The following is a 16,955-nucleotide window of genomic DNA, read 5'->3' on the forward strand; positions in this document are numbered from 1 at the left end:
ATGAATAAAACTAAAAAAAAAAAGACCGTACCCTTTTATGTAATGATGTTTACTTTGAATTTATATTAGTTCACACAAACACTCCATCCATGCTTTTGTTCCGGCCCTCCAGTCCAGTTTAAGAACCCATTGTGGCCCTCGAGTCAAAAAGTTTGCCCACCTCTGGTTTAGGGTCTTATATTTACGTCTTTGATCCATTTTGAATTAATTTTTGTACCTGGGGACAAACTTTAATACACTTTTATTCTTGTGCATGTGGCTTTCCAGTTTTCCCAGTACTATTTATTGAAGAGACTATCTTTACTCCATTGTGTGTTTCTAGCTCCTTTGTTGAAAATTATCTGTCCATATACATGTGGTTTCTTATAGCTTGGCTCTCTATTCTGTTCCATTGATCTGTGTATCTCTTTCTCTGCCAATACTATGCTGTTTTGATTATTGTAGCTCTGTAGTATATTTTGGAGTCAGATAGTGTGATACCTCTAGCTTCGTTCTTTTTTCTCAGGATTGCTTTGGCTATTTGGGGTCTTCTCTGGTTCCATACAAATCTGATGATTGCTCCTTCTATTTCTTTAAAAAATAACATTGGCATTTTGATGTGGATTGCATTAAATCTGTATATTGCTTTGGGTGATATGTCCATTTTAACTATGTTGATTCTTCTAATCCATGAACATGTGATATTTTTTTCATTTTGTTGTATCTTTTTTCTTTTTAAAAAATATATTTTTATTGATTTCAGAGAGGAAGGGAGAGGGAGAAAGAGATAGAAACATCAATGATGAGACAGAATCACCAATCAGCTATCTCCTGCATACCCCACACTGGGGATCTGGCCTACAACCTGGGCATGTGACTTCCTGGTTCATAGGTTGACACTCAACCACTGATCCACACTAGTTTGGCTTTTTCAATCTCTTTCTTTTTTTAAAAAAAAATTTATTTATTTATTTTAATAAATTTTTATTGTTGAAAGTATTACATATGTCCCCTATTTTTCCCCATTTACCCCCTCCAGCTCACCTCCACCCTCCTCCCCCTACCCCCTGCCGCAGGCCCTTACCGCCTATTGTCTCTGTCCATGGATTATGCATATATGTATACAAGGTCCTTGGTTGATTACCTCCCACCCACAGACCCTCCCCCGTCTTCCCACTGAGATTCCATGCTCTGTCTCATTCTTCCATGTCTCTGGATTTACTCCATTCATCAGTTTATTTTGTTACTTAGATTCCACATATGAGTGAGATCATTGTCTTTCTCTGACTGACTTATTTTACTTAGCATTATACTCTCTAGGTCCCTCCATGCTGTCTCAAAGGGTAAGAGATCCTTCTTTTTCACTGCTGCATAGTATTCCATGGTATAAATATACCACAGCTTTTTTTTTTTAATATATTTTATTGATTTTTTTACAGAGAGGAAGGGCAAGAGATAGAGAGTTAGAAACATCGATGAGAGAGAAACATCAATCAGCTGCCTCCTGCACATCTCCTACTGGGGCTGTGCCCGCAACCCAGGTACATGCCCTTGACCGGAATCGAACCTGGGACCTTTCAGTCCACAGGCCGACGCTCTAGCCACTGAGCCAAACCGGTTTCGGCATCCACAGCTTTTTTTATCCACTCATCTAATGAAGGACACTTGGGCTGTTTCCAGATCTTAGCTATTATAAATTGTGCTGCTATGAACATAGGGGTGCATACATTCTTTCTAATTTGGATTTCAGGTTTCTTAGGATATATTCCTAGAAGTGGGATCACTGGGTCAAATGGCAGTTCCATATTTAATTTTTTGAGGAAACTCCATACTGTTTTCCATAATGGCTGCACCAGTGTACTAGGGGTCTCTTTTCTCCACATCCTCGCCAGCACTTGTCATTTGTTGATTTGTTGATGGTAGCCATTCTGACAGGTGTGAGGTGAGACCTCATTGTCGTTTTAATTTGCATCTCTCTGATGATCAGTGACTTTGAGCATTTTTCAAATAGCCACAGCAATCTTGAGAAAGAAGAACAAAGTTGGAGGAATCACAATACCAGATTTCAAGTTACACTAAAAAGCCACGGCAATCAAAACAGCCTGATACTTGCACAAGAACAGGCATATAGATCAATGGAACAGAACAGAGACCCCAGAAATTGACCCAAGCCATTATGCTCAATTAATATTTGACAAAGGAGGCAAAAATATACAATGGAATCAAGACAGTTTCTTCAATAAATGGTGTTGGTAAAATTGGACAGATACATGCAAAAAAAAAATGAACTAGACCATGAACTTACATCATACACAAGAATACACTCAAAATGGATAAAGGACTTAAATGTAAGTTGTGAAACCATAAAAATAATAGAAGGAACAATAGGCAGCAAAATCTCAAACATCTCTCATAGCAATATGTTTACAGATACATCTCCTAGGGCAGTGGTCGGCAAACTGCGGCTCGTGAGCCGCACGCGGCTCTTTGGCCCCTTGAGTGTGGCTCTTCCACAAAATACCACGTGCGGGCGTGCATGTACAGTGCTATTGAAACTTCGTGGCCCATGTGCAGAAGTAGGTATTTTGTGGAAGAGCCACACTCAAGGGGCCAAAGAGCCGCGTGCGGCTCACGAGCCGCAGTTTGCCGACCACTGCCCTAGGAGATGTATCTGTAAACATATTGCTATGAGAGATGTTTGAGATTTTGCTGCCTATTGTTCCTTCTATTATTTTTATGGTTTCACAACTTACATTTAAGTCCTTTATCCATTTTGAGTGTATTCTTGTGTATGATGTAAGTTCATGGTCTAGTTCATTTTTTTTTTGCATGTATCTGTCCAATTTTACCAACACCATTTATTGAAGAAACTGTCTTGATTCCATTGTATATTTTTGCCTCCTTTGTCAAATATTAATTGAGCATAATGGCTTGGGTCAATTTCTGGGGTCTCTGTTCTGTTCCATTGATCTATATGCCTGTTCTTGTGCAAGTATCAGGCTGTTTTGATTGCCGTGGCTTTTTAGTGTAACTTGAAATCTGGTATTGTGATTCCTCCAACTTTGTTCTTCTTTCTCAAGATTGCTGTGGCTATTTGGGGCCTTTTTTGGTTCCGTATAAACTGTTGGAGTATTTGTTCTAGGTCTGTGAAATATGCTGTTGGTATTTTAATAGGGATTGTATTGAATCTGTAGATTGCCTTGGGTAGTATGGACATTTTAATGATGTTGATTCTACCAATACATGAATATGGCATATTATTCCACTTGTTCATACCTTCTTCTATCTCTTTTTTCAACGTTCTATAGTTTTCTGAATACAGGTCTTTTGCCTCCTTGGTTAAGTGTATTCCTAAGTATTTTAATCTTTTTGTTGCAATGGTAAATGGGTTTGCTTGTTTAGTTTCTCTTGCTGAGAATTAATTATTGGTGTATAAAAAAAGCCATTGATTTTTGGGGTGTTGATTTTGTATTCTGCATTGCCAAATTCATTTATTAAATCTAGTAGTTTTTTGGTGGAGTTCTTAGGGTTTTCTATGTACATTATTATGTCATCTGCGAATAGAGTTTTACTTCTTCCTTTCCAGTTTGGATGCCTTTTATTTTGTTTTCTTGTCTAATTGCTGTGACTAGGACTTCCAGTACTCTGTTGAATAAGACTGGTGAAAGCAGACATCCCTGTCTTGTTCCTGTTCTTAGGGAAAATGGTTTTCGTTTTTGTCCATCGAGTATGATGTTCCCTGTAGGTTTGTCATATATGGCCTTAATCATGTTGAGGTATGATCCTTCTATTCCCATTTTGCTGAGAGTTTATATCAAAAATGGATAATATGCTGTTGGTATTTTAATAGGGATTGTATTGAATCTGTAGATTGCCTTGGGTAGTATGGACATTTTAATGATGTTGATTCTACCAATACATGAATATGGCATATTATTCCACTTGTTCATACCTTCTTCTATCTCTTTTTTCAACGTTCTATAGTTTTCTGAATACAGGTCTTTTGCCTCCTTGGTTAAGTGTATTCCTAAGTATTTTAATCTTTTTGTTGCAATGGTAAATGGGTTTGCTTGTTTAGTTTCTCTTGCTGAGAATTAATTATTGGTGTATAAAAAAAGCCATTGATTTTTGGGGTGTTGATTTTGTATTCTGCATTGCCAAATTCATTTATTAAATCTAGTAGTTTTTTGGTGGAGTTCTTAGGGTTTTCTATGTACATTATTATGTCATCTGCGAATAGAGTTTTACTTCTTCCTTTCCAGTTTGGATGCCTTTTATTTTGTTTTCTTGTCTAATTGCTGTGACTAGGACTTCCAGTACTCTGTTGAATAAGACTGGTGAAAGCAGACATCCCTGTCTTGTTCCTGTTCTTAGGGAAAATGGTTTTCGTTTTTGTCCATCGAGTATGATGTTCCCTGTAGGTTTGTCATATATGGCCTTAATCATGTTGAGGTATGATCCTTCTATTCCCATTTTGCTGAGAGTTTATATCAAAAATGGATGTTGGATTTTGTCAAATGCTTTTTCTGCATCTATTGATATGATCATGTGATTTTTGTCTTGCAATTTGTTTATGTGATGTATCACATTTATTGATTTGTGAAAATTTTACCAGCCTTGCATTTCTGGAATAAATCCCACTTGATCATGGTGTATGATCTTTTTAATATATTGCTGGATCCTATTTGCTAATATTTTGTTGAGGATTTTAGCATCTATGTTCATCAGGGATATTGGCCTGTAATTCTCTTTCTTTGTAGTGTCTTTATCTGGTTTTGGGATTAAGGTAATGATGGTCTCAAAAAAAGAGCTTGGAAGTGTTCCTTCCTTTTGGATTTTTTGGAATAGTTTGAGGAGTACAAGTGTTAGTTCTTCTTTGAATGATTGGTAAAACTCCCCTGTGAAGCCATCCAGACCCAGACTTTTGTTTGGAGTTTTTTGATTACTGCTTCTATTTCATCAGTTGTTATTGGCCTATTCAGATTTTCTGATTTTACCTGATTTCAGTTTTTCAAGATTGTATTTTTCTAGGAATTTATCCATTTCCTCCACATTTCCAGCTTGTTGGCATGTAGTTGTTCATAGTATTTCCTTACAAATCTTTGTGTTGTTTTTTTTGTGTGTGCATGTGTGTTTTTTCCTTCCTTACAATCCTTTGTATTTATGTAGTGTCAGTAATTACTTCTCCACTTTTATTTCTGATTTTATTTCTTTGGGTCCTCTTTCTTTGTTTATTGTTGAGTCTGGCTAATGGTTTATCAATTTTGTTTATCCTTTCAAAGAACCAGCTCTTGGTTTCATTTTTTGTTTTTTTTTTGTTTTTTTTTTAGTCTTTATGTCATTTATTTCTGCTCTAATCTTTATTATTTCCTTCCTTCTATTTCAGTGGTTCTCCACCTTCCTAATGCCGCGACCCTTTAATACAGTTCCTCATGTTGTGGTGACCCCCAACCATAAAATTATTTTCGTTGCTACTTCACAACTGTAATTTTGCTACTGTTATGAATTGTAATATAAATATCTGATATGCAGGATGTATTTTCATTGTTACAAATTGAGCATAATTAAAGCATAGTGATTAATCACAAAAACAATATGTAATTATATATGTGTTTTCCGATGGTCTTAGGCGACCCCTGTGAAAGGGTCGTTCGACCTCCAAAGGGGTCGCGACCTACAGGTTGAGAACCGCTGTTCTATTTACTCTTGGCTTTTCTTATTGTTCTCTTTTTAGTTATTTAAGTTGTAGAGTTAAATAGTTTATTGTTGATTTTTCTTGTTTTTTGAGGTAGGCTTGAAGTGCTATGAACTTCCCTCTCAGGACTGCTTTTTCTGTGTTCCAGAGATTTGGGGTTGTTGTGTGTTCATTTTCATTTGTTTCCAGGAAGTTTTTTTATTTCTTTCTTGATCTCTTTGGTAACCCATTCATTGTTTAATCACATGCTATTTAACCTCCATGTGTTTGAATGTTTTGGGGTGTTTTTACTGTAGTTGATTTCTAATTTCATTCCACTGTGATCTGAGAAGATGCTTGATATGATTTCAGTCTTCTTGAACTTGTAGAAACTTGTTTTGTGTCCTGACATGTGATCTATCTTTGTGAATGATCCATGTGCACTTGAGAAGAATGAATATTCTTCAGCTTTGGGGTGAAATGTTCTATAAATGTCAATTAAATCCATCTGATCCAGTGTGTCCTTTAGAATCACTGTTTTCTTGTTAAGTTTTTGTCTGAAAGATCTATCCCGTGAAGTCAGCGGGGTGTTAAAGGCCCCGACTATGACTATGTTGTTGTTGATCTCTCCCTTAAAGTGCTCTAGAAGTTTTTTAAAAATATATTGTGGTGTTCCTATATTAGGTGCATATATGTTTACCAGAGTTATATTCCCCTTGTTGAATCAAGCCCTTTAGTATTATGTAATGAGCTTTGTTGTCTCTTTTGATGGCCTTCATTTTGAAGTCTATTTTGTTGGATAGGAGTGTGGCTACTCCAGCTTTTATTTTTCCATTTGAAGGGAAATTTTTTTCCATTCCTTCACTCTCATCCTGGGTGTGTATTTTGTTCTGAGGTGGGTCTCCTGTAGACAGCATATAGTAGAGTCATGTTTTTGTATCATTCAGCTACTCTATGCCTTTTGATTGGAGCATTTAAGCCTTGCTGGATATAGTAATCTTGGTTTCAGATTCTTTCTTTCTATTACTTTGAGTACTTCATGCCATTCCCTCTGGCCTATAGAGTTTCTGATGAAAAATCAGGTGTCAGCCTTATGGGAACTCCTTTGTAGATAACAATTTGCTTTTTCTTGCTGCCTTTAAGATTCTCTCTTTGTATTTAATTTTGGCATTTTAATTATGATGTATCTGGGCATGAGCCTGTTTGGGTTCTTCTTTCTTAGGGTTCTCTGTGCCTCCTGGACTTGTATGACTTTTCCCTTTACCAGGTTAGGGGAATTTTTCTGCCATTATTTCTTGAAACACATTCTCTATCTCTTTGTCCCTTTCTGCCTCTTCTGGCTCACCTGCTACTCGAATATTGTTACGTTTCACATTGTTCCACCGCTCCCTTAAGCTGTCCTGTTTTTTAATTGTTTTTCTTTTTGGTTCTCTGATTGAGTGATTTTTTTTTCCAATCCTGTCTTCTAATTCACTGATTCGATCCTCAGTGTCCCCTAATCTGCTGTGTGTTCCTTCCAATATGTTCTTTATTTGTGCTATGTCATTCTTTATTTCTGTTTTCATAGTTACTACAGACAGTCCTCGGGTTATGTCAGACTCGATGTATGTCATTTCGTGGTTATGTCGCCATCTCCCATTTATTTATTTAAAAAAAATCCGTCATTTCAATGTATGTACATATGTGCTTTGTGTTTTTTATTATTTATTTACCACAAGTAAAGGTCAGGAATTGTTATGTTTCTTTTACTTTTTTTTTTACTGTTTCACTTCATTACTGCTGTGTATGTGCTCCATATGAATAAAGTAGGTGCTTATGTAGGTGGGTTCCAACTTATGGCAAAAAATGGTGTTATGTTGCGCCGTAGGAACGGATCTCTGACATAACCCGAGGACCTACTGTATATCTTTTCTCATGCTGTTTAGCATCTTTACTATCATTCTGAATTCTGTATCATATAAATTTCTAATCTCCATTTCACTTATCTCTTCTTCTGGAGAATTCTTTTGTTCTTTTGTTTGTGGGTTGTTTCTTTGTGTCCTCATTTTGGCTGCCTCTTTGGGTTTGTGACTATGTATTAGGTCAGGGGTCCTCAAACTTTTTAAATAGGGGGCTAGTTCACTGCCCCTCAAACCGTTGGAGGGCTGGACTATAGTTTAAAAAAAAAACTAGTTGGCTGCTAAGCAACAGGCAACAGCGGAAAAAACACCCAGCGGGCCGGATAAATGTTTTTGGCGGGCCGCATGTGGCCCGCGGGCCGTAGTTTGAGGACCCCTGTATTAGATAGATCTGCTATGCCTCTTATTCTCTTGTGCAGGACAGTGTCAAATCTGTTTCTGACTAATTAGGCAAAGATTCAAAGGCTCCAGAGACTGCCTCCATCTATAGACAGATGGAATTTTGTCTTGAATTTCCCTCAGGTAATGGTTCACAGGTGTGGCAAGAGTGTTTGTTTGTTTGTTTGTTTGTTTTTAACAGGTTGGGTCAGTTGCTTTTGCCTGGAGGTGAATTGTTATTCTCAGTCTCTTAATGGGCCTGAGAATGTCTGTACTGTGGGGCCAGGTGTTTTCCAATAGGGTGGATCAATGGTCTTACCCCCTGGCAAGGTCGCCTGTATAGCAAATGTCTGCCTGAGAAAGATGACCTCCACAGGGTGAGGAAATGACTCGGCACAGGAAACTGGGGGTATCTACCTTCTGAGCTCTAACCCCTGTGCCCCCATTCCTGGCTTCTGCTTGCACAGCTCCAGTCCACTCTGCCCTTCCTCTGCCATAGCACAAGGTAGGTGGCTCCACATGAAATTTTGTGCATTGGCCCTTTAAGGGGGTGCCTGAATTTCCAGCCTTTTCTCCCTGGCAGACAGCAACCCTGCTGCTTTTCACAGTCAGATGTTATGTGGGTATCCTTCTCAGTTCTGGTGCTTTCTGTTGGGGGGCCCAGCTTGGGGATTAGACCCCAGAGTTCTCAGTGGCAACCCCTCACAGCTGAGCTATCTCTCCGGAACTTCAGTTGCAGTCAAGTGGCCCATATTTTTTATTGATTTTCTGTTTGGTTGATCTGTCTAGAGCTGTCAATGGAGTATTAAGGTATCCAGCTATGATTGTGTTTTGATCTGTTTTTCCCTTTAGTTCTGGGAGTAGTTATTTTATGTATTTAGGTGCTTCCTTGTTGGGTACATATATATTAAAATGTGTTATGTTTTCTTGATGTAGTGTTCCCTTTATCATTATAAAGTACCCATCTTTGTCTCTTGTTATCTTTGTTTTCTTGAAATCTATTTTGTGAGATGTAAGCATGACTATACCTGCTTCTGTGGATTTTATTTGTTTGGAGAATCATTTTCCACCCTTTTACTTTGAATCTACCTATGTCTTTGCAGCTTAGCTGTGTCTCTTGTAGGCAGCATATGGTTGTTTTTTGTTTTTTTGTTTTTTATCCAATCTGCTACTCTGTGCCTCTTTATTGGTGATTTCAGACCATTTACATTTAGGGTAATTATTGATGTACTAGGGGCCTGGTGCACGAAATTTGTGCACAGGTGGGGTCCCTAGGCCTGGCTGGCAATCACGGCTGATCAGGTTCCCCACCTCCTCCTTCCCTCACCGCCCGCTTGCTGCTGCCACGCAGTTCCCCGCCTCCCCGCCTCCCTGCCTCCCCGCCTCCTCCTTTCCTTGCTGCCTGCATCTGCCACCACCCACCCCCCCGTTCCCCATTCCAGCCCAGGACCCAGGCCCAATTGGGCAATCGGGACCTGCCAGCCAGGGGGAGGGGCCAACTGCCACCACCGTGGGCGGGCAGGCCAATTAGGGCCTGCTGGCCGGGGGTAGGGACAGGGGGAGGGACCCGGGAGGTTGGCCGCTGGTCCCCAGGAGGGAGCCAGCCCTCGGCCCCCCTGGGAAAGGGGCTGTGTCTGCTGCCACCCACCCCCAGTTCCCTGTCCCAGCCTGGGGGCCAGCCCCAATTGGGCAATCGGGGCCTGCTGGCCAGGGGGAGAGACCAGGAGGTTGGCCGGTAGGCCCCATCGGCAATGGGAGCCTGTGGGTTGGGGGCAGCTCCTGCATTGAGCGTCTGCCCCCTGGTGGTCAGTGCGCGTCATAGCGACCGGTCGTTCTGGTTGTTCCATAATAACAGTCACTTAAGCTTTTATATATAGATGAGGATTTCCTATAGCCATTTTATCTTTTATATTCTCCTAGCTCTGTGCCTCCATTGGTTCTTTTCCTTTATGTTTCTGTTTGTTGTTTTTGTTTGGTGGCATTCCATATTTCTTTCCTCTGTTTCTTCTTTTTTTAAGCTGTGTGTCCTGGTTTGGGGATTTTTGTGTGTGGTTACCATTAGGTTTATAAAAAAATAAATTTGCATATATAGAGTAGTTTTTTTTTCTTCTGAATACATGTGATTTTCATCCTCCTTTGCCAGTTCAGAGCATTACCCCTCCCCTTCTATGCTTTTGTTGTCACAAAATATTCATGTTTATGTTGTAAGTTTTTTGGTAATCTTACTCTCAGTGTTGTAACCTTCTGTTCTTTGTTTCAGGTAGAATAACTCCCTTGAGTATTTCCTGCAATGGAGGTTTTCTGGTGATAAAATCCCCCAACTTCTGTATGTCTGGGGATGTCTTTATTTTTTCTTCATATTTAAAGGATAATTTTGCTGGATATATTATTTGTGGCTGATAATTTCTCTGTTTCAGATGTTTGAATATTTGGTTCCTCTCTCTTCTGGCTTGTAGAGTTTCTGCTAAGAAGTTGGGTGGGTTTTTCTTTGTAGGTCACTTCCTTTTTTCACTTGGCTGCTTTTTGCTTTTTCATTAATTTTTTATAGTTTTAATACAGAGTGCCTTGGAGATGACCTCTTTGGATTAAGGTAACTAAGTGTTCTGTTTATCAAGGATCTAATTCAAGGATCTAATTCTTTCCATAGTTTGGGAAGCTCTCAGCCATTATTTGTTTGAATAGATTCTCACTTCCCTTCTCGGTCTCTTCCTCTTTTGGAATGTCTATTATTCTAATACTAGAGGCCCATCGCTTATGAAAACATGCATGAGTAGCTCGCTTCCGTTTGTCTCAGCTGGCCACTCCGCCCATCGCTGCTCATAGCTTGCGCCCCCCGCCGCTCGTAGCTCTCCGCTGCTTGTAGCTCATAGCTCTCCACCACTACTAGCTCATACCCTGCCCGCCCGCCATCAGAGCTGCTGCTCATTTGGTTGTGATGGCATTACGGTGTGATGGCTACAGGCCTTTTATATAAGAGATTGCTTTTTCTGATGGAGTCAGATGGTTCTCTTGAGCTCTTTCATTTTTCTTTATGCCCAGGTCTCTCTCTTCTCTCTGCGTCATTTCAGGATTTCTGTCCTTGTTATCACTAATTCTTTCCTCCATCTGGTTGGCTCTGTTTTTTATGCTCAGTAGTTCACTCTTTTTTTTAAAAAAAAATATTTTAAAATATGTTTTTATTGATTTTTAGATAAAGAGAAAGGGAGAGGGAGCTAGAAACATCAATGATGAGAGAGAATCATTGATCAGCTGCCTCTTGCTTGCCCCCTACTAGGGATCGAGCCCACAACCGGGCATGGGCCCTGACTGGGAATTGAACCCAGGACCTCTTAGTCCTTGGGACGATGCTCACTGCACTGAACCACACCAGCCGGGCCTCAGTAGTTCACTCTTAATTGCCTTAATTGCATGCTTCATTTATATGATTTCTGATTGGTTCTTTTTAAAATTTTCAATCTTTTTGGTAAAGTACTAATACTTGTTTTCTTTATTGATTGGTTTTCTTTTTTTAAAAAATACTTTTTATCAATTTCTGAGAGGAAGGGAGAGGAAGTGAGAGATAGAAACATCAATGATGAGAGAGAATCATTGATTGGCTGCCTCCTGCATGCCTCACACTGGGGATGAAGCCCGCAACCCAGGCATTTGCCGTGACCAGGAATCGAACTGTGTACACACTCAGGCCTGCCAGGCTGATTTGTTTTCTGAATGCATTGAATTGCCTGTCTGTATTTTCTCGCATCTTTTTACATATTTTCAGAACTGCGGTCTGGAAATATCTGTCATGTATATCACATATTTCCATGTGTTCCAACTTGCTTTCTGGTGATTTTTCATTTTATTTCTGATCATCTTCATTACCATGGTTATTCATGGTATTTGATGTTCTTCTTTGCCTAGGAACGTATATCTGTCTATCAATGGCCTTCTATCTAGCAGCTTTCTCTGAAGAGGTTTTTTACTGTTTTCCAGTAGATGGCGCTGAATCACGTTATTATTATTTTTTACCTCTGTAATCTCCCAAACTTGACCTAGGATTCTTTAAGACAGTACAGCTGCATTGCTTGGGGGTGGGATTTGTTTTGCCCTCACTGTAATAGCGACCCTTGACTTCTGTAAGGTGCTACCCCAAGCACCCCACAAAGGGAAACAGCGGATCTACTGCAATAGTTCTTGATTTACAGACAATATGCTCCTCGACCTAACTCCAAGGGCAATGGGAGGTGTTTTGGGAGTCCAAGCGGTGGCAGGGCTCTGTGGTTCCATTTCATGGTCTGAAACACCACCTCCTGGTTCACAGTGGAGAGCTGCACAGCAGAACCCTATGCTTTGTCAGGCATTTTCTGGCTCAGACACTGCTCAGCTTGCCCTGCTGGATGCCCCCCGCATCTCTCTGTTCCTCTTAGACAAAGGAAGCACCTGCTACTACCAGTTTTCTCCCCTCTCCAAGGCTGCATCTGTAGGCCATTTCCGCTTTCCTCCCTTGTCCTCTTCCTATTTATTCCGTTTCCCACCTTCAAATGTTTCAATGCACAGGTCTCTCAGGCATGTGTCTGTATTGAGCAGGGATTTCTTTGTTGAATTTCTTTGTTGGATAACTAGTTGAAATTTCAAGGGGAGAGGCCAAGAGGATCTCTCATGTCGCCATTCCTCATCTATGTGTTTTCTAACAGAGCTGTAGTAGAATCAGCTTATCAAAAATAACCTTTTGGGATTGTGATTAGAAGAATACTGAATTTATTAATTAATTTAGGGAGAATTGAAATCTTTACAGTATTTTTTTCTGTCCAGGTATGTGGTATGTGTCTTCAGTTACTCAGGTTTATGTAATTTTAAAGATACACACACACACACACACACACACACACACACACACACGCACATACACACATTTTTTCCAACATAGGTCTTTTTTCTTAAGGTTAATAGAAGATATTGTAAAGTTTTTATTGCTATTATGTATGGGACCTTTTTCGTGGCATTTTCTAACTGACTATTATCAATCTTATGTTCAGCTACCTTTCTCGTATTAGTTTTATTTGTTTTCCTGTTTATTCTCTTGGATTTTCTCGGAAGCTGGTCATATGATCACCATATAAAAACAGTTTTGTTTATTTTCTTCCAATACTTTTCCCTCTGATTACATTGGATAAAAAATGTTCTATTGTAGGAGTGAAAGTGAAAGTCTTGTCTTGTTCCTGATATGTTTTTACTTTTTTAAATCAGTAGGCTTTATTTTTAGAGCAGTTTTAGGTATGCAGAAAAGCTAAGCAGAAAATACAGAGTTACCATATATTCACCCCACTCTGCCAATAGTTCCCCAATTTTAACACCATGAGTTGGTGTTGTACATTTGATAAAATTATTGCTACATTATTATTAACTAATGTCCAAATTTTACCTTAGAGTTCATGTTTAAAATTAAATTTACTGAGGAAATATTCGTTAATAACATTATAAAAGCAACAGTTGTTCATAGCAGTTGTTAATAACATTAACATTTATAGAAACAACCTTAAACAAACTTAATTCTGATTTTAATGGGACAGTGATATTTAAACTATTGAGTGTTAGCCAGGGAAATAACTCTTCTGCTTTGTTGGTTTGATTGTAAATTGGTACACCCTTTTTTGGAACAAATTAACGGTATATGTCTTAGGGCCTTAAAAACATACAGCCCCTTCAACTCAGCAGTTCCATTAAATAACTAAAAATGTATGCAAAGATATAACTAGAATATTTATGAAGTGACCTTTTCAAATAGCCAAGTTAGAAACAGCTTAAATTTTCAATAGCAAGGAACTAGATAACTAGATTGTGTTCAGTTTACTTAATGAAATAACATATAGCCAAAAAAAGTGAGTTAGCTTTACACATAATAATATAGTGAAGAAATACTCAGGATGGCACTGGCCAGGTAGCTCACTTGGTTGGAGCATCGTCCCATACACTAAAAGGTTGCCAGTTCAATTCCCAGTCAGGGCACATACCTGGATTGTGGGTTTGACCCTGGTTGGGGCATGTACGAGAGGCAACTAATTGATGTTTCTCTCACACATTGATGCTTCTCTCTCCCTCTCTCTCTAAAACAATCTACACTAATAAAAGACAAAGATGCTAATTGACCGTACCTTTGCTACCCCCAAGCCACACCCACCAGCCAATCAGAGCGATTGTATGCAAATTAACCCAACCAAGATGGCAGCGGGCAGCCATAGACCTGGAGCAAGCAGGAAGCTAGGTTGCCCCGGCGATGGAGAAAGCCAAGCTTCCCGCCTGCTCTGGCAGGCTGTGGCCTCCGCAAAAGGCAACAAAATTTCAATTATAGAAGCTAAATAAATCCCAGATACCTGCTTCCAGCCAGCCTCCACTGGGAGCTTGGGTGGCTGGGGGCTGTGGCCAGCCTGCAAATAGCCATCAGCCCCTCACCCAGACTGGCCAGGCACCCCAGCGGGGACCTCCACCCTCACCCCAGGGGGGACCCCCACCCTGAAGGGGCTGTAGCCAACCTGCAAAGAGCCATCAGCCCCTCACCCAGACTGGCCAGGCACCCCAGCAGGACCCCCCACCCTGAAGGGGGTGTGGCCAGCCTGAAAACGGCCCTCAGCCCCTCACCCAGGCTGGCCAGGCACCCCAGCGGGACCCCCACCCTGATCCGGGACTCCCTTCAGGGCAAACTAGCCGGCCCCCACCCATGCACCAGGCCTCTATCCTATATAATAAAAGGGTAATAAGCAAATTGACCCGAACAGCAGAGCGACTGGGAATCACTGGTCACTATGACACACACTGACCACCAGGGGGCAGACACTCAATGCAGGAGCTGCTCCCTGGTTGTCAGTGTGCTCCCACAAGGGGAGCTCTGCTCAGCCACAAGCTAGGCTGACGGCTGCCAGTATAGCGGTGGTGGTGGGAGCCTCTCCCGCCTCCTCAGCAGCGCTAAGGATGTCCGACTGCAGCTAGGCCTGCTCCCCGCTGGCAAGTGGACATCCCCTGAGGGCTCCCGGGCTGCCAGAGGGATGTCTGACTGCCAGCTTAGGCCCAATCCCCTGGGGAGCGGGCCTAAGCCAGCAGGTGGTCATTACCCGAGGGGTCCCAGACTGCAAGAGTGCACAGGCTGGGCTGAGGGACCCTCCTGAGTGCACAAATTTTTGTGCACCGGGCCTCTAGTAAGAACATATCCTCAGGTGAGGATTTTTTTTAAAGATGATCATGATGTATTATTAACTGAAGAAACTGGTTGTAAAGGAATATGTACAATATATACAGTGTGACTCCATTTTAAGAAACCAATTTAAGTATACATTTTTGGAAAGGTATATTCTGAAATGTTAACAGTGTTTATCCTTCTCTGAATGGTGAATTTATAGGTGAATTGCTGTTTTCAGTTTTTACTTGACTGACTTTGAAGTAAGGGGAAAAGTAATCTACTTTGAAACATTTCAATAGAATAATTTAATTCAGTCATATTTATTAATTACCTATTGTGTGCAAATCATACAGAAAAGTATATGACCTAGGTCCCTTGCTTCATTCACCATTGAACTCCAAGTCTGTGTCACATACTGGGAACATAGAGATGAATACTAAGCAGTTTTTGCCTCATTTTTACCTCAAAAAGATTAGACTCCAGTGAGGAAGTCGGCTTAAAAAAAAACAGGTAGTTACATTAAATATGATAGATGCTGTTATAGAGAAAAACACAAAGGACTGTGGGAACACAGAGGCAGAGCTTAAAATGTAAGAAATTGTGTTACTAGAAGTTCTCCTTGGTTTCTAGGAACTGATATTATTAACATCTTGTTCTACAGGCTGTGTTGTCCCCCAAACTCTGCTAAGAAGCTTCTCGGCAAGCCTTTTGTCCTGAGACAAGCTGTGCCTGTGGATCTGTTCCCCCACACCCTACACTGTGAGCTGGTGTTCCTCTTTACTCGATAAGAAGCCTCCTATAAGATGGTGGGCTCTTCATTAAGGCTGAAATTTCATTAGCTTTCAGGTTTGGCATATTGTTACATTGCAGATCCTGAGAGCGTTACTGGGGAAACCAATCTTTGGATCATGAGTAGGAAGAATATAGTAAACCTTCCTACATGAGCCAGATTTATTACTTTTGTTTTCAGCTTCCCTTATTTTCATGTGTGTTTGTTTGCTGTGACCACTCCTTGGCCCTGGATCTGGACTGTTCCTGTTGTTGTCAGCCTGTCCTGGCTCCTTGGTCTGAAAATGCCTGTGGTGTGGTGCAAATGAGCTTTTTTCAGCAGCTTATAATAATGTCACATTGTCTCAGGTCTCTGTATTTGCCCAGAGATTTTATTAGATACTAGAGGCCGGGTACACGAAATTCGTGCACGGTGGGGGGGGGGGGGGCCCCCCAACCTGGCCTGCACCCTCTCCAATCTGGGACCCCTCGGGGGATGTCCGACTGCGGGATCAGGCCTAAACCGGCATTCGGACATTTCTCTCACAATCCGGGACTACTGGCTCCTAACTGCTCACCTGCCTGCCTGCCTGATTGCCCCTAATCTCTTCTGCCTGCCAGCCTGATCGCCCCCCTAACCGCTCCCCTGCCAGCCTGATTGATGCCTAACTGCTCCCCTGCTGGCCTGATCCCCCCCAACTGCCCTCCCCTGCCGACCCGATTGCCCACAACTGCCCTCCCCTGCTGGCCTGATGGCTCCCAACTGCCCTCTCCTGCCGGCCTGATTGCCCCAACTGCCCTCCCCTGCTGGCCCAATCGCCCCCAACTGCCCTCTCCTGCCAGCCTGTTTGCCCACAACTGCCCTCCCCTGCCGGCCATCTTGTGGTGGCCATCTTGTGACGACATCACGCAAGGGTGTGCCGCCACCTAGGCTTTTATTATATAGGACTAGAGGCCCGGTGCACAAAACTTGTGCATGGGTGGGGGGATGTCCCTCAGCCAGGCCTGCACCCTCTCCAGTCTGGGATGCCTCGGGGGATGTCCGACTGCCGGTTTAGGCCCGATCCCAGCAGTCGGACATCCCTCTCACAATCCGGGACCACTGGCT

At 41.5% G+C, this 16,955-nt stretch overlaps 1 protein-coding gene across 1 annotated transcript in view; it reads left to right on the forward strand.

Moving 5' to 3' along the window:
* The window catches only part of TRMT2B (tRNA methyltransferase 2 homolog B), a 67,765-nt gene that overhangs the window by 44,886 nt on the left and 5,924 nt on the right, over positions 1 to 16,955 (forward strand). Inside the window, exon 13 of the mRNA XM_005869887.2 lies at positions 15,741 to 15,838. Coding sequence (XP_005869949.1) covers positions 15,741 to 15,838 — 98 coding nt within the window. The remainder of the gene's footprint in view (positions 1 to 15,740; positions 15,839 to 16,955) is intronic.

The sequence above is a fragment of the Myotis brandtii genome, unplaced genomic scaffold, assembly GCF_000412655.1.
Source record: "Myotis brandtii unplaced genomic scaffold, ASM41265v1 scaffold305, whole genome shotgun sequence".
NCBI classification, from domain to species: Eukaryota; Metazoa; Chordata; class Mammalia; order Chiroptera; family Vespertilionidae; genus Myotis; species Myotis brandtii.